Genomic DNA, 23,156 nt, shown 5'->3' with positions numbered 1-23,156 from the left:
AGCTTTGAACCCTACTCTGCGCCCGTCCTCTCGTCGCTCGTCTGGCCCATTGCCTCTGTCGCCTGACCCGTCCGCGCTTGTTCGGACCCGTCCGCCCTGGTTCGCGCCGTTTTTGTCCGCCTTGGTCCGCGCCCTTTCGCCCTGGTTCGCGCCCCGTCTGACCCCTGCCCGATGTCAATCTGACCATCTGCGAGCCCCCGCGCGCACGATTTCCTGTCCGGCGGTCCCTGTGTCTGTACGACGACTTGCCCGGTGATTCCCTGTGTCGGTGCGCCCGCCTGGCCCCTCGTCTGACCCGCCCTGCTGAACCTGTGACGTTGGCTGACCTGCCTTGCGGACCCGGGACGTCGGCTGACCTGTGACCTGGCTGACCTGTGACCTGGCTGACCTGCCCCGCGGACCTGCGACGTTGCCCTTGGCTACGCGCCCTGACAAAGAGAGAGGACAGTAGTATGGCTGGCTTGGATATGGATTTTATCGACTAGACGGTGGCAGCCCTTGGTCCTGATTTTGATACAGAGGAGCCGGAGGATATGGTGCCATGCACGGAGGAGATGCCTTTTGGTTCTGACCTGCCGCCTACGGGCAAACACTCCAAGCATACTTTTGACGAGACAATGGGCCCTTAGGAACGTTCCTATGCGCAGGTTGCCTCTGATCTTGTAGATTCGCAGGAGATTGACTGGGAGCATTTGCTGGACTTTGCCAATACTCTGCTTGGCGATTATGTCCAGCATAATCATGAAGCTTTTTTTGACTCGGGAACTGATGAAGTGCTGGAAGCCACAGTGGACCCAAAATCATTCTTGCGGTCTTTTTCGGTGTTTTATGACCGTGCAGTTATACTTTTCTTCACCGGCAGGATCCCAGTGCTTTCCCATATTCGCCAGTGGTTGCACCATTTATTACAAGGGGAGTGTGTTGAGGAGATCTTTCTTGGACCCCGCGGCTTTTATGAGGTGCTGCTGAAATCAGAGACACATCGGGCTGAGCTCCTGTCCAAGTTGCCATTATTCTTTGATCGCCGCTTGGTCCATGCTGTGCCATGGCGCCCTATGGCATACTTTCAGCGCCTGCTTCAACGAGAATGTCCGGTCTGGGTGGAAGTGGAAAATTTTCCGGCAGTCTATTGGCCATTGTTAAAGGATGCGATGGCAGTTGTGGGAACGGTGCTGGTTCCCCCAAGCCTAAGGGCTATGAATCGAAACCGTTTATGCATGTTATGGGACACTGCCAGGAAAAGGCCTGCGTGGCTTCGCCTCAATTGCTCTGGCATGCATCCTTTGCACTTTCGCTTGAAATGGGGCAACTTTGCAGGACACTGCTTTTCATGTGGTAAATTGGGGCATTTTATGGCCAAATGCCCAGAGATTTCGCATGTTGTGCTGCCTAAGGATGACATGGTGCTTGATGCCCCGGCACAGGAGGCCCCCCAGCCACCTAATGTTGTGGATAAAGGTAAACAACAGGTCCTAGGTTTGGATTCCCGTAGCAATGATTGGCTCGAGGCACGTCCAAAAAAAGGTAAAAAGTTGGATGCAGGTCTGGCAGATTCTGGTCCTAATGCTTCACAGGATTCCGTGCGCACGTATATGCGCAGGAAAGAAATGTTCTCTTCACAGCATGCTGCGCGTACTATGGCTCCTTCTGCCCCCCGTAATCAGTCTACAAGGAAAGTCTATACAGACGGTCCAAAGGGCCCACCTGCTAAGCTGGCGTTTGATACTAGAGGTAATGTGATTACACCATGGGATCGTCGTTATCCCCGTTCCACTCCCAAGGCAATGGATATTCCATCTACCTCTAAAGCAGGCCGCCAGAATTCTTTTGCAGTGTTAGCTGATTTTCTGGATGAGGGTGTCCTGGACGCTCTCGCGGAAAAGCTGAAATCAAGGCAACAGGTGCCTCGTTCCTGATTCTCTTTTTTTGAAGATATATGAAGATAGCCACATGGAATGTGCGAGGCATTTGCTCTCCTCATAGGCAACATGCCATGTGGACTATCTTGCATGAGAACCAGTGGGATGTCTTGTGTGCGTTTGAGCACAAGAGTCACGGTGAAGCAGGAAAAGTTGTGGATTGCCATGGGTTTCGCCTGTTTTATGCAAGGACACATACTATGCACTATTCGGGCGTGCTTATGATTGTCCATGAGAAATACCTGCCTGTTCTTATTAAAAATGATGTACAAGGCCGCTTTCTGGTAATCGAAGTTTTATTTGAAGGAGAGATTTTATGATTGCTGGGCCTCTATGCTCCGAATGACCTCACATCCCGACAGGATCTTTGGACGACTTTGCAGAGCTCCATGTCACTTAGCAGAAGGGGTTTTTTGATGGGGGATTTCAATATGTGTGTTGACTCTTCTCAGTCCACTTCAGGGCATTCGGTAATGGATGCTCCGGAAAGTCGGGTGTGGAATGCCTTTGCTCTTCACGTACTTAAGCAAGATCTCTAGTCTTGGCTCCACCCTTCTTCTTCAGGGTTTTCTTTTCATTCCGCACAATATGCAACTACTTGGTCGCGGTTGGACCGAATGTATATCATGCAGGGGGATGATTTTCTTCCCGAGATGCTGGAAATGAAAGCCTTGCAGCAATATGCCTTGTCGGACCATTTCCCCCTCCAGCTTGAGATGCTTGCGCAACCTATTGCACCTTTTACGCAGTTGCTGGATAGACTCCCTTTATGTTTCAACTCGTCTTATTTGAAGCATCCAATCTTTCAGGGCTATATGCAGCAATTGATTGAGAGGTTCTTATTGGACTTCGCCTCTGAGGGCTTGGCTTCCTTTGCACGGCTGCTCTCTAATGTGCAACGGGTTGCTCGGCAGTATGGGATCCATCATGCCTCTATTTGTCGGCGGCATCGACATGCAGCAGAGGACTTACTGGCTTTGGTCCATTCGCTGCTGGTGGACACCCCAGATGATGAATTTCTGCTGTCACTGGCGATGCGTTTGGCTCATCATATTCAAGTATTTCAGTTGAAATCTTATTAGCAGGCCAAGTTGCACAACTTGACTGACACATTGCAAGATAGTGCCTGTCAAACTCATAAGTTCTTTCGCGCCTTGTATGCTTCTCATGCTCGAGAAAATATAACTAGACTCCAGGATTCAGAAGATCGCATGGTCACTAATCCGCAGACCAATGTCAATATATGCATAAATTATTTTATGGATCTTCTTGGTTCTTCTCCGTCGCCTTCTAGCCAGGTTACGCATGCACGCTCGGTCTTCCATGATCTGGTCTGCCAGCAGGTTCCACTTGATATGCAAGGTACTTTGGAGGCAGATATTTGCGAGGAGGAGGTTATGGATGTTTTGTTACACCTGCCTAAGGATAAAAGTCCTGGTTGGGATGGTCTCACTAATGAATTCTTTGAGAGCTCGGCCACCCAGCTGGTGAAGCCATTGGCGGCTATGTTTCAGCAGGTTTGGGAAACAGGGGTCATGCCTTCCTCATGGAAAGAAGGCCTTATCAAACTGCTTCCAAAGGTCCCTTCGCCGCCGTCAATGCTGCAACACTGGAGACCAATTTCTTTGATGGGTTCGATGTATAAAATCTTCTCCAAAGTGCTGGCGAATCGGCTTCACAAGCACCTTCCAGCTATTGTGCATCCTCTCCAATATGGTTTCATTAAGGGCTGCAACATTCTACATAATATCTTAAATGTGCAAATGGCTATTGACTATGCGAGGCACTCCAGTCAGGAAGTGGTATTGATTCAATTGGATTTGGAAAAGGCTTTTGACTATTTAGATTGGTCTTTCATTGTAGAACTCATGTCTGCTATGGGTTTTGGTACTCGGATGTCCCGATTGATCTACATCATTAGTGCTGCGGCTTCTTCACGAGCTATGCTCAATGGTGGGGTTACTGAGCCATTTGTCCTTGCACGCTCAGTCAGACAGGGTTGCCCTTTGAGTCCTCTCTTCTTTGCCCTGGCGACTCACCCGGTTCTTTCAATGTTATCTTCAATGGCAGCTTGTGCTCAGCTGGTCGGATTGTCTCTTCCTTTGGGACAGCACTTCATTAGCCAATCTCTGGCTGATGATAGCTTTATGATTTTGCGTGCGGACAAGGACAACATTCGCAAGGCATTAGATGTTTGGACGCTCTTTGGTCATGCTTCTGGTCTTCGCATCAATGCCTTTAAATCAGCCATACTCTGTTGCACAGAGTTTGATTTACAGTCATTGGGCTGGCAGGGCCAGGTTGTTTCCCGTGGCTCCATTGTCAGGCATCTTGGATACCCATTGGGGGTGGATGTTTGACCAAAGGAACTACTAGAGTGGATTTCACAAAAACTGGCAGTGAATTTTATGTATTGGAAGTAACAAGCATGGCCATTCCATGTCTGCCTCAACCCACATATTTCTTGCCATTGCTGCCGTGGACTCCTACTACTTTGAAGGCTCTCACTCGCCCCATTCGTTTCATGTTATGGAAGAAGGATTCATTGCAAGCAGGTATTTCGTGGTTTTCATGGTCACATACATGTACCCCTAAACGCCTGGGTGGTGGAGCTATTTTGGATGCTGAAACTCATATACTGGCTCTTCGTTGGTCTCTTTTTCGCGCCATGTGTGTGGATCATCACCAGTGGACCATTATAGCCTGTTATTTTCTTGAGGACAGCGGGCTACACCATGGTAATACACGACTTCGGGGCTCTTGGTGGCATGTCCTTAATGCAGACTCTCGATTTTCCAGTCCCTCTTCCTCTCTGTTACTGCATTTGGTCGGCTCCTGGAAAGTGGTACTCTAAAAGGCGCGTTGGCATCCAGTGGGGGACCGTTTGCATACTAACTCCTTTCAATTGGAATTGTTGGCAGTCTCGAGATTACTTTCATGGGAAGACAAACATGAGCTCAGACCAAGATTTAACTGCATGGCTTGTTTGGGTGTGACTTCAGTTGCGGATGCTACCCTTGCCACTTGCAATGTCTTCGCATCGTTTCGTACTGCCAGGAGACTTTTCAGGATCCCGCGCGGATACCGTGATTTATGGGAACAGCTTTTGTCGGTGCTTCGGGGTAGGCAACCCTTTCTTGCCGTGGCTGTGGATCGTCCTTGGCAGGACTGGAACCTTGCAGGCCGGTTGAGTCTGGAAAAGGCCTCTGCTAATCAGGTGTATCATCTTCTCATTAAAGATCATCAATGGCTGGGTGTGAAAGCTAATACTGTATGGGGATTGCGGAAATCTCAGTCATGGTGGAAGGCAACTGTGATGGAGGGATGGTTGAATAAGACACCTTTCAAATGCAAGGTCTTTCTTTGGCGGGTGATGATTGGTGGTCTTCCTCTTGCCTTGGCCCTTTCCAAGCGTAGAATCTCGAATGGCAATTGTTTCTTCTGTACCACTACTGTGGATCAGCCCGACATCGATTTATTTCTTGCCCGCTCGCCAAGAATATCTAGTCACTCTTGTCACAAGTTTGGCGCGCAGTGGTGGGGTCCTCACTAACTCCTTTCGATTGGGTTTTTGTGCGCCCAAACTACCCCACACCGCCACAGTTGCATATGAAGATCTTATTCCACTTTTTCAGATACTGGGGATGCTGGCACATTTGGACCACGCGGAAAGCCTTTCTTTTTGATTCGGCCTCTAATGTATCAAGACACATTGCCCGGCTTAAAGGTCTCTTGCATTGGCAGATAGATCTCATTCGGCACTCAGACTTGCTCCCTCGGGAGGACTTGCTTCCCTGGCATATGGCAATTTCCTCTGGGTCTTTGCCATGATTTGTGTAACTTTTTCGTGGCTTAGTTCTGGGATTTTACACACGTTGGCCTAGGGCCCTCGTGTATTTTGTAATCATGTAAACTTGTACCTTTTTTTCGTAATTAATACAATTACCTTTTACAAAGAGAGAGAGAGAGATCTTTCCATACCATTTTGGATCCCTTGAGGATATAAGGACTTATGTGACCAGGGAGCCCTTCCTTGCCCTTGATTCTGATCGTTTGTAGTGGCAAGATTGGGACCTTGCAGGTCGACTCCATATGGAAAAGGCTTTGGTAATCGAGTGTATCACCTTCTGATTAAGGACCACCATTGGTCACTAAGGCCAATATTGTTTGGGGCCTATATAAATCTCAGGCTTGGCGGAAAATGATTGTCATGGAAGGATGGTTTAACAAGACACCATATAAATGTAAACTCTTCCTTTGGTGTGTGATGGTTGGTGGGCTTCCTTTTGCGACGGCACTTGTGAAATGCCGAATTTCCAATAGCAACTATTTATTCTATTTCACTAGTGCTATAGAATCCTCTCACCTCCTTGTTTTCTTTCATGCCCTTGGCTCACAAAATCTGGACCCTTTTGTCCAATATTTGGAGAGCCCTGGTTGGCATGTTGCGCCCCTTTGATTGGGTCCTTGCTCGGCCCATATACTCCATTTTGGCACAACTACATATGAAGATTTTGTTTCCTTTTCTCCGTTTCTGGGGGTGTTGCCATAATTGGATAACTTGGAATGCTTTTGTTTTTGATTCCACATTTGGTGTGCAGAGACACCTTGCTAAGCTAAAAGGTCTCCTACATTGGCAGTTGGACCTTATTGGGCACACTAATCTTCTTTCGAAGGAGGATTTCATCCCTTGGCATAAGCAATTTCTGCTGCCCCTTTGCTGTGACTTTTGTACTCTTTTAGTCATGTGACTTTTTGTACGCTTGTAGTCATTGATTTTATACAAGTTATCCATTACGGGGAAGAAATAATAATAATAAATAATAAATAAATGAAAAAATATATATGTATATGTAAATAGCAAGGAACTATTTTCCAAATGCATTTTAGATAAGCAAAAACTGATGAGCTGCTCTTATGCCTTGGCTGCCCTTTAAATGACCAAACTTTCATTTAATTAAGTTCACCACCCAAACTTTGGTCCAACTTTAATAAATTGAAGTTCTGCTGCGCATACTCGTGCATTGAAAGTTTCACTCTTTTAACAATATAAAATAGTTTCAAAGGTTTTAAGCTTATTCTTTAGTCCTACCTAGGTGCCGTTGTAGACAAGGCCTAGATTGTGTCCACTTTCCATTGTCCATGTCCATCTTTGCCAGTGCAATGGTCACGATGCCTAGAGCTAGGGGTATTACAATTAAGGCATTCTTAATAATGTCATGCACAGATAATCAATAACATCAAGGGTTGATTCACATTTGACATTTTGGTGACAACAAACTCCTTGCTGATTATTAGTTGCACTTTCTCATGCATTTTGTCATCTTTGGCTTGGGGGGAGCTTCCCCGCCCTCATTGAGCCCAGGGAAATAGTAGATTTCTGGAGTTGCTGATGAAATTATTGGATTTTCATAGGCATGAGAAGCATATCTTGTTTGTCAACATTGTTGCCTGAATTCTTCTCAATGCTCCTGGCTGAATTCTCTACATTGTGTGCAACTTCCAATTTTGTTTTCCATATGTGCACTATTCATGTTTCCATTCATTGTTTACTATTGCATTCAGCATACATTCACCAGTGTGTTCAAGTCTGCTTTCACTGTTTACAGAAGGGTTAACCTGTGCATTCACTGTGTACTATTTATTGCCCTCAGTGTAAATACACAAGTATTCAAGACTGCATTCACTGTTTACAGCAGGAGGTGTTCGCTGTTTCAGTGTCTGAAAATGCCTTCACAAATTGCATTCTCAGTGTAGCATCAATCTCTACTAATGCCTCTATGCCTTAACAACTACATTTTTATTTTCAGTTAGCATTGAATGTTTGTTTCCAGAGCTTCTTGGCTGCATTTAGAGCATCAGCTGGATTATTCAGGCATTCACTACTGCCTTCAGAGTCTAATAGCTGCATTCAGAGGTACTGTGGCTGCATTTAGAATACTGGCGACTGCCTCAGAGCTCACATGTACGTGTATTACAACCACATTCCAGCACTCACAGCATTGCCCAGCATCCTGACAATGTAAAATAGAGCCAGAGTGATCATCCTGACGACAGAAGCATGATGTAAAGTATGGTCATCTCAAGTCTCTCTCATATGGTGCTGCAGCATTTGCTCTAGCATAGAGAGGTTGAAGTGTCTTGGTATCTACATGTCTTGTGGCAGGTGATATGGCTTCGCTCCAGGGTGATTCCTTGTGAAGAGGACCTCTCTAGATCCGGAGAGCTCACCATCAATGGAGGCGATGAAGCTCTGGGCCAGACTTTGGCGAGGAAGTTTGTCAGCACCCTCTTATCTCGGTGGGTTTGGAGATGCCACGCCCCTCTCTTAGGAGGGTCTCTGTGATGCCTGAGCTCAAGCAAGGATAACCTGAGACATGTCTAGTCCTTGTACTCCATGGGTTGTTGTAAAGGTCCAATGCCCTTTGGAAAGGGCAATTTATCACCCTCTGATTTTATAATTCACAGTGCGTTGGTACACATACTGCCCTCTGACTTTGCCTTCACCCCATATAGTTGGCAGATGTGGTTCTCTGGTGCAATGCCCCCTATATCTCTGTCTTTGTTCATAGTCAGTGTGATGAAGTGTGGATCTGACCATGGCACAGCTGAGAGAGTCTGAAATGTGTACCTCCATGTTTATTGGGTGCATGATGAGTCCATCTTGAGAGGGGTGCAAGAAATGTGTTTGATACTGTGTCATCTTCATACCCAACTGCTGCGTTGGGCTCATCCAGGTCTTCTCTGCAACTCACCTGACAATATCCATCCTAATCACTTGGTTTAGCTCTGGACGAGTAAGTTTGAGGTGCAGAGAGTCGAGGATATAATCAAATTTCTATTCTCATCCCATGTAGGCTCAGCAAGGTGCACATCTGGTCATACTAACAAGGGTATCTCCTTGTGCCCATGCATGTGGCACCCAATTCTATGCTAATAATCTCATGGGATACTAATGACTTGCTCCAGATGATACGTGCTATCATCATATCTAGTGGTCTCTCCATGGGCTGCCACCATGATAAAACTCTCTATCTCATCTATCCTGTCCTACAGATGGCTCTGGCCTCTAGAGGTCAAGGCAAAGTCCCCAGATTTACTCCATATGGACATGTCACTATAACCAATGTATCAAAAAGCCAAAGTCTGATGTGTGGCCCCTAAAACTGTACATGTGCATGCATCAGTGTGCCTATTGCAAGCCTGGTCTTTGCAGCTTCCTGCATGGAGAACTGTGGCCCTTTGAAGGTCACCCCCAAATATATATACATATGATTTGACAATCTCAATGGGGTCTTTGACAAAACTGAGTGGAGAATTGTGGCCCTTTGAAGCTCACCCTCAAATATACATATGATTTGACAATCTCAATGGGGTCTTTGACAAAACTGAGTGGAGAATTGTGGCCCTTTGAAGCTCACCCTCAAATATACATATGATTTGACAATCTCAATGGGGTCTTTGACAAAACTGAATTGGAGCTCTCATCTAGTCACCCAAACCTGCATGGTGTTCATCACCATGACCTTCATCTTCCCAAGGTTCATTGAGAGATCTTTGTACATACTATGGTTAAGCATTTCTATTAGGTGAATCCAATCCATGATGACATCTGGAAGTGCAAGCATAGACACCCGTATCCCATAAGAAATGATATGACAAATGTTTTGACTAGTGTTAAAGGACTAGAATTCTGGAATAAAAGGAACCTTGCCAAGAAGCTTCTATAAAGAGGATAAAGTACACAAGAAGAGCTTTGCTGTTATTGAAATTGGGCAAGAGATGTAAATTCCTTTTTCGGATAACAAGACACGCCATGGAATAACATAACAAAAAAAATTTACCCTCAAAACACCCGCTTTCTTAACCAAACTATGTACTGTTTTAATCAAAATCGCAAGAGAAATCCTTTCTTGAGAAAACAATTATCGAATGACATTTTGCTCAATCACATTCTTAATCCATAAATAATGGAACCATGAAAAGGAAGTAGAACTTACTGTTGTGATGTTTTCAAAGTCCAAATAAATTGGTCATCTATTGTCTCAACAATACCTGCCAATGAGGACGGTTGCTGAACCAATTCTCCACGGTGCAAGCTTAGGGTCTCAAGATGCATCGTAATCAAAGGATTATAATCTTGTATAATTCACCTGAGTCGGAAAGAATGTGGCTTAGCTTGTCCTCAAAGAGTAGTAGGATTATCATATATTTGAGTTGTCTTCTTGCAACCTTTTGTGTTGGAAACAGGCATACTGAAGGTTTGACAAATTTGAAGCCTTTTGCACATATTTCGTAAGTAGTTTGGATAAAACATAGCCCTGTACTCCTGCATAAAGACATCTATATTTTTCTCTGAGTAGCATGTAAAGCAATGCCTCAGGTTTAGCAAGCATATCTGTTGACTTTATGTACTTAGTTGTGACTTAATAAGTGGTAGTGTTGGAAAATTCGAAACTGATAAATGACAGAGAGTTTTATGTCGAACAAAGAAAGATGATTACAAAACATAGGGGGAGGATAGTTTCTGGATTCATTTGGTTGTGTTTGGTAGAATAGCAAATTCCTTGTTTTAAGCATTTTATCATTACTTAATTTCTGGAAATGTTTCAAATGTATAGCACATCTTTTGATTTGAGTAGTGGCACCTTTATTGAGTGCTATCACATGTAGTTCTCTTTATTTGGTTTGACACCTTTTTCTGAACTTGTTCGGGAAAATTTTGGACAGGCCATCCAGTTTGATCATTCACAATTTTGATTCTGATTCAATTTTTCCACTTTCAAGCCTGCCTACTTTTGAGTTTCATCCTTTGGGACCCAATCCAGCACGGCTGGGAGAATGGCAACGTTTTCTTACATTTCTGATGACACATCACAAGGTGAGGTGCTTTCTCATTGTTCCAACCACCATGAATCTTGGGGGAATTTTTGCGAATTTCACCACATATAACAAAGGCGACTTTGTACAAGTTCTACCAAACTCTAATATATAATCTTCTTCATTACATTTGCTGTTTTGGAGCTTGTAAAAGAATCTTCTTTCTTCGACTTTCAGGTTGCTATAATAGTGTTTCCGGGATGGGAACTGCTCATAAATCCACCTCCGAATGGCTTTATCCATCCTAAACAGCCTGTTATTGTAAGCTACCGACGCAAAAGTCCTGGAGTGCAAAAATTCATCTCTCCACTGGAACCAGTTTTCAATTCAAGCGTTCCCATCAGAAATTGGAATGTTACTGCAGGTTGGATAGGGTTTCTTCTATTCCTTTGGTCAAGCTGGGATTGTACTCATTTGTGCATATCTAAGAGAGAGATACTGTTCACAGGTCAGTTAAGTGGTGTTTCAGGTTCCCAGAAAAGCAGTCACCAAAGTGCAATCATACAGGAACCAACAAGAAAGCCACTGAATGAGAAACCTAGATTTGCTCAAACCCATCCTAGTTATCTTGAGACTCTAGGACAAAATCATGCATCTTGGATTTTTGGAGCATTAGCAGAACTGGTGGATAATGCACGAGATGCACAAGCTAGAAGGTAACAGTTGGCTGTTGACATTCATCTGGTCATTTTGGAGCTGGTTTTGTGGGATAGAGACTTTTGTACACTTTCAAGGGAAAACCATAACGTTCATCTCTTGTATGCAGCTATCTCGATGTTTTGTGTTGTTTTTTGATAGTTTGTCTTGTGCAGGCTTGATATTAACATTGAACAAGAGTTTTTCAAAGCAGCAGGTGTGCACATACCTGTTCTATCTGTGACAGACAATGGGACTGGTATGAGCCACTCTGAGGTTGTGCGCATGCTCTCCTTTGGTCACAAGAAGCCTGATATTGACAGTGAAGACTTTATTGGACGGTTCGGAGTGGGCTTTAAGGTGTGCAGAGTAGTTTTGAAGCACAGAATAAAGATTTTAATTTGTTTTCTTGCTTTGTGTCTGGATGGAGCCTTGAATGTATGAGGGCAGGGAGGAAGGTGAGGGGAGGGGCCAAGGTCAGGATCGGAGAGAGGGGGGAGGAGAAGAGGGAAGGGGAGTAGCCAATTGGCCTATGAGACCATTGAGTACACAAAATATATTATGTCCTGAGTGTGTGTAATGAAATGCAGCAAGTGCCAATCCAGCATGCTACAAGACTACAATCATGAGGAATAATTTCCACAAACTCCCATAGAGTGGGCATGACAAAATATGCAGTATCATACATGGTGCAAGGGTACTGGAGAGCTCTCATGTCTGAACTATTGTTAGGCTCTGTACTTTGTTGTCCCTATGTCTGATCAATTTATATCTGATATAGATGTGATATGGCAAGCATAGGAGCAATAAAAATTATCGCCAAACACTAGAAATGGTGCAGAATGGGGACAATAAAACCTGGGAGTTGTTAATATCATTGCAAACATCATCTTAGGGAATAAGTAGTCACAAATGCCATGTAACATGCAATGATATTTAGATTTTGTGGTCTTACCTCTCCCATGTGAAAAAGATTGTATATCAAGTGTAACATGGAGCTGTTGAAACACAGAAATGCAGTTGTGCCTTTGTTGTTCTCTAGTGGAGAGGAGTGTGATGCATGCATTTGATATAAACACCCCGAACAATGCAGTGTTCTCAACAATTATAATACTCATGTGTAATTACAGCCATAGAAATGCAAATATAATGGAGACAAAATCGATTGAGGGTTGAAGATGAGCAACCCTCCTCGAACAAATGTATTTTTCCTCAATCCAAGTCCTTTAGAAAGCTTAGTTACAATCAACCAAAGAGTTATGAGAGAGAGTTCTCACTCTAACAAGATCACGCAAAGATGTATCTGTACACATATATTACTTGCTATGTATAGAAAAGAAAACTAATTTTTGTTCAAGATGTGAATAGAAAGAGAGAAAATCAGTCTTTCTTCATTGTCATTGATTAGTAATACATGGTGTGGTTTTTCTTTTTGAAATGCAAGAAGAGCTCAAGAAGGAAGGGCTGTAATGAATTTACAGGCTTTTTTTTGTAAAACATTAGTGAAAGAAAAGGGAGTATGGGGGTATTCGATGGTGGAGTTGAGGATGATGATGTAGATGGATGGTGCTAACTTTAGCTTATCTTCAGTTGATATATGAGAGTTTACAGCTAAGAAAAGTGATGTAAAATGAATACAAAGAAGCTCCCTCTATAGGGGAAAGGAGAGAGCTAGTGCAAAAAGGGAAAGTGGAGTTGAACAAGACAAGTGTGCACTTGTCATGCGGTGGACAAGTGGAAGGACAGTTGGAAGCTTGAGTAACAAGTGTCATTACACTTCTCTTATCTATGGCTTTTCTTTTTGGATTGAGTGCTATTAGAAATAGAAACAACCAAATTTAGTAAGCTTTGTCAGAACATAAAACATTATTTTAAGCTGCTATCTCTATTTTTTAGGACTCATTTTTTAGACCAATCCGAGGCTCCTAAAATTTAGGGACCCCCTAATATGAGTGTCATTTGAAAGCTCTTAATGGATTCATTACTAAAATAGTACTGAAATCTTCAGACAAAATTTCTATGCAAATATATGTGTATTTTAAGCTTTTAGTTTACACATGCACATTGTACAAACATTTCATGATCATGTTATCTTGTTGATTGTAATTGTTTGTTGTGACTGATCTAGCTCACACTTCAAGGCATTACTTCTTTCTATGTGTGGGTCTTGATATGCTTGAGTTTTAATCAATAGGCGCCCAATCGGATCATTTAGGTGGAAGCATGTACTATCTTTTCTTTAACCCATTGTGTGGATTTACCGTAAAGTATGACCACCGCGTGGCAAGCTCTAATACACTTTTCTTTATATTTGGTAAGTGCAAAGAAAATGAATTTACTAAACAATTAAATATGCAAAATTATAAAAAGGATAGAAATTCTTTGTCCATTGTGTTATGACATTCAATGAAGCAGGAGGGCTTATATATTGCTTTAATCCTTCAAGTTGGAACTTGTAGCCTTATTGGTGGGATTGATGTATCATGTGTGCATGGGTTTTTGGGCTCATAGATCTTATCGTCAAGATATCCTACCTTATCTGTTTTTACGTTTTGGGTCAGTGGCCTATGCTCTTTTGAATTATACATTAAGAAAAGGGGGATCTTGTATATAGTGACATATTTATTATGCGATTCATTTCTGGCTATCTGTACTATCTTTGTGAGATTGGTCTATAGTTTACATGAGTTTCAGGTACAAAGTGATCAAGTAAAGCTATAGTACAGGGTAGAATCTAACAGATCACTAGAATGCTAGATCTGGAGAGGGCTTTATAGAAGTTCTTGATTCTTAGGTGTCCTCATCTTTCAATGGGGTAGTGAAGGGCATATGTATATTAGAAGTATGCATTTTAGATCTCTCACAATGTTGTGGTCTGTGTTCAGGGAGTCTTGTCTTGCTGTGCAGGTCTGATGTTTGAGGTACACTGTATGTGAGCGCTTGCTGTGAGGTGGATGATAAGGGAGGAGGATGGGCTTGAATAAGCTGGTGGTCTGTGGCTGGGATCTCCTGTTTTGTGTGTTCAGAAGTCTCTTGATGGCCCTGCCCTTCTAAATAAGCAGTTAAGCTCATACTATATTGAGCATCTACATATGTAATGAAAAACTCTCCATATCTATCATCTCTTGTCACCCATGCTGCAATGTCCAGCATTGAAACATGAGATGAGAAACAGGGATGGGAACATTGATGGGGATTCCAAACCTAGGGCATGTAGACAAGGGGATGTGGATGGCATTAAAAATACATATAGAACTGCACTTTTTCATTATTTTTCTCATAATTCGTATATATTACTAATGACAAGACATAATACACAAGGATAGGACATTTTAACTTCAAATCCATGGCCATAATCAGATTATTAACATTCAACAAAATCCATGGAAAGCCTAAAGATTGATGTAGAATGGTTGAATGCCATTAGACACGGCATTAGCAGCTGTAGGCAAAAAGGTCAAGACTCAAAGAGTCAATATTATTAGTTGAACTAATATGCATTGAATGAGAAGCTAGTAAAATTCATATGCTATAAATAGTAAACTAACTTGCAAGCAACATGCCAAGAATCCTACAAGGCTATAAACATTAAGGTCGAAAAGCAATTGCAAGTGCAATCATTGACAATAATATTGCAAGCATGCCCCAAAGGGTCAATTGCCGTAACAAGCCTCAAGGCTACAACTAAACCACTAAAAATCATCATGGTTAGAAATTGGCCCAGCTGCTCTTGAAGTGCTAGTCATATGACCGTGAGTACCATCAAGTGGTGCATCCCTTTGAGCATCATTTCAATTCTTCTCTTCTTGCTACATCTCCTACTTTGTGAAAGGATCATGCTTTGCAACCGTACTATTGTGTAGCATTCATAAGTTTATAAAAACAAATACCAAATCATTTTCCCTTTCCATAGGAGTTGGTTCTTATCACGAGGATATGAAATTTTTAAGATGCTTTGCTTTTGCTAGTAACATTTGATTAATTTAATAATCAAATATGCAAGGTTGTAAGGAACATGTGATACACATAGTAGTTATTTCATGGTAACAGGCTAAGGACCTCGAGGAAGTAGTGGGTATCAAAGGAAAAAGTTGCAACAAGTTATGCTAGCTAGGTTTTGGATGTAGGTTGGTGTTAGTTTGACCCTAGGATAGTTTACTGGCCAATAAGTGTTAGTGTTGGCATTAGGGACTAGGCAATATTTAATTAATTTGTGTCTCATCAAGGGTGAAATAAGGTTGGGGATCACTTGAGGTTGCAAATGGCCTAGCCAATTAAATTGTGGATGTACACATTTATTGTTGGGCAGGGTCAGAAGGGTTGAAATTAATTTTCAGAAAGAATTAATTCTAAAAATTAATTAGTTGGATGAAAATTGTTGAAAAATGGTAGTAGAAGGCTGCCACTTGGCAAAAATACCCTTGCAATGGAGGAGAAGGTTGTTTGGGGGTTGAGAGAGACTCATTCAGTGTGTTTGGTGGGTTGTGAGAGAGGAGATATTGTTGATCAAATTTGGAGGCTGTAGATATGTACTCGAGGTAGCCAACTACTATAGGAGAGCGAGGAGCAGCAGGCAACAGCATTATGACACCAAGGGCTGCTGGCGATAGCATTTAATGCAAGCAACAATAAGTTTGAGACTCAAGGTAGTAGGCGACATCATTTAATGCTGATCAGATAGGGAAGTAGATAGTTTTTAAGCATTTCTCATTGGAAACTCTAATTTTTCTCTCTTCTCAACATTCTTTCACCTTCTCTAGTCTATCCTCTAAGAGTCTTAGCATTTCTCAACCAATTTAAGGTGTTCTCAATTAGATTTGTTGGATAGTAGTAAGATTTCTATTGTAAACCCTAATTCTCTGTAGAAATTAGGGTTTGTAGTCACCTTGGATTCCATGCCAACAAATTAAGGCATGGTATACTAAAATCAGCAATTGAAATTCAAGGAATTGTTAGGGATTTAAGATGCTAGCCCATCCCATTTGCTTTGGGGCAGCATTTGCCTAAATTGTGATCCAATTTGTATAAGTTCTAGGTAAAGATCGAGGGGCAAATTGCCGGAAAGACTTGTTGATTGGTTGTGATAGTAAGGGGCTTTTAGATCAACGGAGAAGGTCAAGAAATCTCAGTTGTGCTATATCCAATAGCAATATAAATTAAAGAAATATTGAAAGGGGTGCCAATTTTAGGGGCCAATAGGTATCCAATGTCCAAGATTATTATGGTAAAGTATACGTTTCAATTTTGTTAATTTATTAATTGCTGTAATTAAGTGCTTAATTAATAATTCACCACCCCCTCCGAGAAGGAAGATTAGTTTCATGGTTTCATTGCTAGGATACTCAATCCTTTGATTTGGTGGGTCCAAGGCACTTGATTGCAAGCCAAAGCTTTGTGCTAGTGCTGTTTTTTTGCTCAACTGAGTAATTACAGTAAGATGTCTTCATTCAATGAGATAGAATCAAGCAGTGATGATGCCTCTCAATATGAACATTCACATGGAGAAGAAGGAAACGCAATGCCTAATCTTGGATAAGGCTCACATGATGGACAATAAGTTGAAAATGTTGCTGTTGGACAGGATGCAGGGTCTTTAAGGCAAAATAATGCTAATGACCAACAAGGGGAAGAGGAATTTGATGACCAATTCAAGAATCACATAAGAACAACATCAAAGCTCTTTGCTGAATTGGCAAAGGATCCTCAGTTTGTTTGATTTTTGAATGCTCCTATGAAGGACAGCAAGGACAAGAAGAAAAAGTCAATCTTCTACACCTTCAGAACAACAAGGTGCATTGAAGATAGTGCCAAATTCTTCACTGGAAGTTGCTAAAGAAGCCAATGAAGAAAATTAGTTAGTATGTATAAGGCAAGATATGCAAATGCAAGGCTATGATGAAAATGCCAATCCAATGGATTTTTTATAGCCAAACATACATGCAATGATAGGGTAGCCAAGATACTTTGGTGGTAGTATGATTTTTTATGCAATGGTTGGACAAGGACCGCATACGGAAATGTATAGCACAACCCCTATGGTATCAACAGCGAAACTTCACGGAATCCTCTAAGATTCGGAAGGCAACTACTTTCTTGAATGGGAATGCCTTGTAGTGGTGGTCCACGCTCTCAATGTAAGGAAGAGCACTCTCAACATGGGTACAATTCAAGAAAATGTTTGCATCGAATTGGTTGACAAGCACTTTTGAGGTGGACATCATGACAACTTGAAATAAGCTAGATTTAAAGGAATGCAAGAATTTAGAGCAATACAATAAGAAGTTTTGGGATGTATCGCTACCCGTCACTTCTTATTGTCCGGTTTCTCTTCATGAGCAAGTGGAAAAGGTATGTATGTTCGTTGCCTAAAGAAATCATGGATTTTTGCATTAAATCCAATGCATTTAGCATGTCTCAACTCTTGTAGATTGCTGCTATAGCCAATGCTTTGCTATATGGGTAAGATTCGGTCTTCCTAGCAGGTGGGGAGAAGCCAAACAAGAAGTCGTCAAAGGTTAAGAAAAGAGGTAGATCTGAAAATCAGCCTAAGAAGAGCCCAAACCATCAAAGAAAGGCCTAGGAATCAACTTGCACAACATAGGGAATTAATGGTTGCAAATAAATACTTTATTTGTGAATATGAGGGTCACATAGCTAAGGATTTCCCTAATAGCTAGAAAGCTGGAAAATCAGAAAATCAAGGAGATCCTAAGGTAAGAAGCCCAAAGCCTCAATTGGATTGGTGCCTGATGTTGTTAGTGATCAACCGAATGATGATGCTATTGAGTTATGTAGAGCATGGGGCAAAATTAGAGATTAGTGTGCTTAGATCTTCTTTGATAATGGCGCTCAAGCTAATGTCATCTCTACAAACATGGCAACTTGTCTAGGTATCAAAGAGGATGAGATGAGACTCATGGGGAAAGTTGGAATGGCATGCAAGGGCCATGTAGAGCCTGTCACACCGCTCATTGGAAAACTTCGGTTGCACATTCAAGGATATGTGGACAACGAAGAGTTCTTTATTGCTCCACTTGAGGATTGTGATGTTTTGCTTGCTATGCCATGGTGCCATTGTATGCTCGCAGTGATGATTCACATACAAAAATGATTATTATTCAGCATAAGGGCAAGACTCATATGCTTGATGTAAAGTTGAAAGGGGAATTTGTTGGGTTTTTACTAAGGATAATGTTGATAGTGAAAATGTTGGGAACATGTTAAAGTTTGAGAAGGATCACATTTCATTTCTAAAAATGTATACTGATTGTTTCTCTTAATTACTTTTAGGGAAGCTACTGCTTGAAAGGCCTGAAGATTATGACATAGAGATATTATCCTCGAAAGTAGCCGGAAATGGCCTAGCCAATTTAATTGTGGATGGGCACATTTAATTTTAGGCAGGGTTAGAAAGGTTGACTTTAATTTTTAGAATTAATTAATTCTAAAAATTCATATATTGGCTGAAAATTGCTGAAAAATGGGATAAGAAGGCTGCCACTTGGCAAAAATACCTTGCAATGGGGAAGAAGGCTGTTTGGGTGCTGAGAGAGACTCATTTAGTGTGAATGGTGGTTGTGAAAGAGAAGGAGGTGCTGTTGATCAGATTTGGACGTTGTAGACACCTGCTAGAGGCAGCTAAGTACTATAAGAGAGCCAAGAGCAGCATGTGACAGCATTTATGACACCAAAGGCCATTGGCGACAACATTCAATGTAGGTGAAAGTAGGTTTGAGGCTCCAGGCAGTAGATGACAGCATTTAATACTGATTAGAGAGGGCAGCATGCTTTTTTGAAGCATTTCTCGCGTGGAAACTCTGATTTCTCTCTCATCTCAGCATTTACTCACCTTCTCTAGCCTATCCTCTAAGAATCTCGGCATTGCTCAGAAAAGCATTCTTAGTCAGATTTGGTGGACAGCAGCAAGATTTCTATTATAAACCCTAATTCTCTGCAGAAATTAGGGTTTAGTAGCTACCTTGGGACCCGTGCCAACAGACAAAGGCATTGTACACTGAAATCAGTAGCTGAAATTCAAGGAATTTTCAGAGATTTCAAATGCCAGCCCAGCCCTTTTGATTTGGGGCAACATTTAGCCAATTTGTACAAATCTTGGGTGAAGATGAAGGGGCAAATTGCCCAAAAGGCTTGCTACTTGGTTGTGACAATAAGGGGCTTTTGGATCAATGAGAAGATCAAGAAATCTCAGTTGTGCTCCATCCAATAGCAATATAAATTAAAGAATTACCGAAAGGGGTGCCAATTTTGGGGCCAACAAGGTAACCAATGTCCAAGATTATTATGGTAAAGTGTACATTTCAGTTTTGTTGATTTATTAATTGTTGTAATTAAGTACTTAATTAGGTTTTCACTACCCTCTTTGAGAAGGAATGCTGGTTTCAGTCCTCTTCATTGAAGCGATATGAGAATCTATACTTTGTAATAGCTTCAAACATGAAGAGAGGCTTTTCCAAAGACATGGGACTTGGGCATTTTCTTCCCCACCACCCCTCAAATGGGTTGGCATTATAGCCCACCAGATTGGTTGTCCACACAACCATTGTGTTTATGATGTAGTTAGTTGCTCTAGTTCCTTGTACTTTGTATTTACATCAGGTTTTTTTTTGCTGAGATTTTAGTAATAGAATTATTTTTTTTTTTTAAGAAAAAAGAAATTGACTGTATGACTTAGAATGCAAATGGCCAATTGCTACAACTAGGGGCCATTAGAACCATAGTCCTCTCTCCACAAAGCTCTGCCCCAATTGTACAATTATATTTTCATGTACCCCTTCAATCAAAAGAGCCAGAAAAGGTCTTGTAGGCCAAAAGCTGGTCTCTAATCTTCTGTCTAGTTACTTGATTAGGCACTAGATGAGACAATATCAACCTCCAAGCACCCATTTACTTCATTTCTCTTGACCCTTGGCTTGGAACCAAGGATTCACAAAAAAAGGTGGTCCATGCATGGGTGAGCTATAGGAGCTCCATGTTTGCACAATTCAATGATGAATCGCCTCATATGCCTCATCGACAGGAGCCAACTCTTGTAACTTCTCATGTAATGTTTCCATGGCCTCATATTTAATCCTTGAGAGAGGAAAATCGGTAAAGTTTGAGACCTTCAGCAGAGTGTAAGACAAGATTAAACCTTTGGATTTTGTCCGGCAGTTTCACATTGCCTTTTTAGGCGGGAACGATAGTGAGTGGTCCAAGGTGCTTAAGGCATCTACTTTCCTCTAAGGGAATGCTTAACAGTAGTGGAAAAATCTTTTGGTTCAGGAAAAGCACCAAAAAGTTAGGTATCCTTCAAGTAGGGGTTTTGCAACATATGGCTTACTAGTTTCTTTGAGATTGAACTGAAGACTGCATGGAATGTTTGAGGGCATAAGATTGCAAAGACTTGGCAGAGTACAAGAAAAAGTTTTTGGAAGCTTTGCTGGCTGTTAGGTTCTTATAGGGAAGTTACCATGGAAGAACAAATAAATAAGTATCCTTGACTATTGTACAAAGACCAAAGTGCACGATCTCTTTCAGTTGATAGAAATGGCTCTTGTGGCTGATGCAGTGATGCATGTTACAGTTGTCGGTTACAGGACCAACAAATCAGAACTTGAAAAGAAGGCTTCTAAGTCAAATAATGGTGGATGGAATTCCAAAACTGCAGCAAATAAACAAACATATACATCATGGCAACAGTTATTAAACGCATGAGCAATGTGAGGCTTTGAGGGCTGCCAACAAGTGCTTTACTTGTGAAGGAAGAGGTCCAAGAGCACGCAACTGTCCTAATAAGAAAAAGCAGCTCAAAGGAAAGATGAGTAACAAGGCAAAATGATGAAAACTGCAGTTGAATTATCCTTGACATGCTATATTAGGAGCCCAATCTAGATGCTATTGAGCTGTATAGGGCCTGGGGCAAAGTGAGAGATCAGACAAGCCTTGAACTTCTTTGATCCAGGAGCATGCATAAATTTCATCTCCCTAGAGTTAGTAGGAAAGTTAGGCATCTCCCTGGAGGATATGGGGCCTATGTGAGGCGAGTTCAGCTTGTCTTGGTCATGTTGAGCTTGCTATTCCAATAATTGGCAAGTTGAGGATTCGTATTCAGCATTAGATGAATTCTGAGGAGAGTTCTACATCATGCCATTTGAGGTCTTTGGTGTTCCATCGGGTACAATCTTTTTCACTAGACATCCTATCTAAAGAGCAGTCAGTTGGGGAGGATGTCTAGTATTTATGTCTACGTGGCTGGATTTAAAAAAAATTCCCTTTAAAACCAGATTACTGGAAAAGTTACTTCTATAGGATCAAGCTTTGGAAAATTTGGACTCAACACCATGTCGAGAACTATCCCTATGTAATTAGAAAGCCATGTCTTGAAAACGTTTGGTTGCTTAAAGTGGCCTGTAATTTGAGTCCATTGCTTTCTTTTGTGATAGACATGGTGGAATAGATATCTTAGCCAGCAATAGTGAAGTGTGCTTACTAAAAAGATTGAATCTGGTGGGATTGTTATTCTAGCAAGCAGAGAGTGCTTATAAAAACAAGTGAAATTCTTAAGGATATACAGCAGGTGCCTCCTAAACTCTAGAAGAGTCTGTCCAAATTTAGAATAGTGGGCTAAATATAGTAAGTCATGGGCTGCATTGTGAGGAATTCATGTATCTGTTCACTGTCCCTTTTCAAATCCACACTAGTCATAAGCGAGTGCATCAAAGCACAAACTTGTTCTTGCATGTGGGATATAAGGGTGTCTCTCTTTCTTTCCAAATATCCATTTGGTTAAAGTCTGTGTTTGGTAAAAATTATGGTCATGAGAGTAATTCTTCTTTTGATGTCTCAATTGGTCTTTGTGTAGACTGGCTCAATGAGGCTGGGGAAGGATGTTGTTGTATTTACACAAAGCAAAGAAACACGGTCTATAGCATTTTTATCCCGGTCTTTAAACGAAGACAAGGAGGTATGCCAAGTTTCATATGAAAGGCCTTAAATATTTCTTACATGCTCTAGCTACATCTTTCTTCTCTTTGCTGAGAATTCCAATATTGTGCAAGTGTAAGAGAGATTGATTTGTTGAGGGTAGCAAACACTGATTCATTGAGCAAGTAAATTGATTTGTTGATGGTAGTTGCTGATTGGTCAACACAGCTTTCTGTTTTAGTTAATAAATCAGCTTTTGTTATCCGAGGCATAAGGAAACTTGTGAATGTCTTTGACCATATGTGATCCATCAGGAGGTTGAGATTCCAATTATCACCTATCGGAAGGATGGAGGATGGATGGAGTTTGACTTGCAAGTTCATACTCAGGAAGAGGCAGAGGCTAGGTTGAAGGCTGTGAAAGCGTATTCACCCTTCAATGAGTACAGCATTGGACATAAATTTTCTTTGTTTCAGCAGGGCACAGGAACAACAATATGCATTTACAATCTTGACCGTTGGGGTTCAGATTACAGTCTGCAATGGGATCCTAAAGTCATAACTGGAACTGGGCAGAAGTGCAAGCGTGATATAACAATACGCTCACGGCGTGTGCGTTCACGACCAGCTCAGATGACAAAAGAGGTGAGCTTCCAATGTGATTAAATGACTGGATTTCCATTGCTTTAAGATCCTTTTCCAAAAACACTTGGATTCAAATACTTTGTATAGCACTTCAACTTACACGAGTCCTCTAAATGGTTATGCTGCACCAATGCTGCTTGTAATAACTGCATGC

At 41.8% G+C, this 23,156-nt stretch overlaps 1 protein-coding gene across 3 annotated transcripts in view; it reads left to right on the top strand.

Moving 5' to 3' along the window:
- Positions 1-23,156, top strand: part of LOC148019020 (uncharacterized) — a 113,460-nt gene that overhangs the window by 70,976 nt on the left and 19,328 nt on the right. For all 3 annotated transcript variants that reach the window (XM_087701550.1, XM_087701549.1, XM_087701551.1), the window contains 6 exons: positions 10,650-10,800; positions 10,977-11,163; positions 11,248-11,455; positions 11,612-11,795; positions 22,297-22,398; positions 22,673-23,002. In XM_087701550.1, coding sequence (XP_087557676.1) covers positions 10,650-10,800; positions 10,977-11,163; positions 11,248-11,455; positions 11,612-11,795; positions 22,297-22,398; positions 22,673-23,002 — 1,162 coding nt within the window. The remainder of the gene's footprint in view (positions 1-10,649; positions 10,801-10,976; positions 11,164-11,247; positions 11,456-11,611; positions 11,796-22,296; positions 22,399-22,672; positions 23,003-23,156) is intronic.

Source organism: Lygodium microphyllum, chromosome 20, assembly GCF_053477565.2.
Source record: "Lygodium microphyllum isolate KBCC chromosome 20, Lygodium_microphyllum_v1.1.10, whole genome shotgun sequence".
Classification (NCBI taxonomy): domain Eukaryota; kingdom Viridiplantae; phylum Streptophyta; class Polypodiopsida; order Schizaeales; family Lygodiaceae; genus Lygodium; species Lygodium microphyllum.
This window is presented reverse-complemented; position numbering and strand designations above follow the sequence as displayed.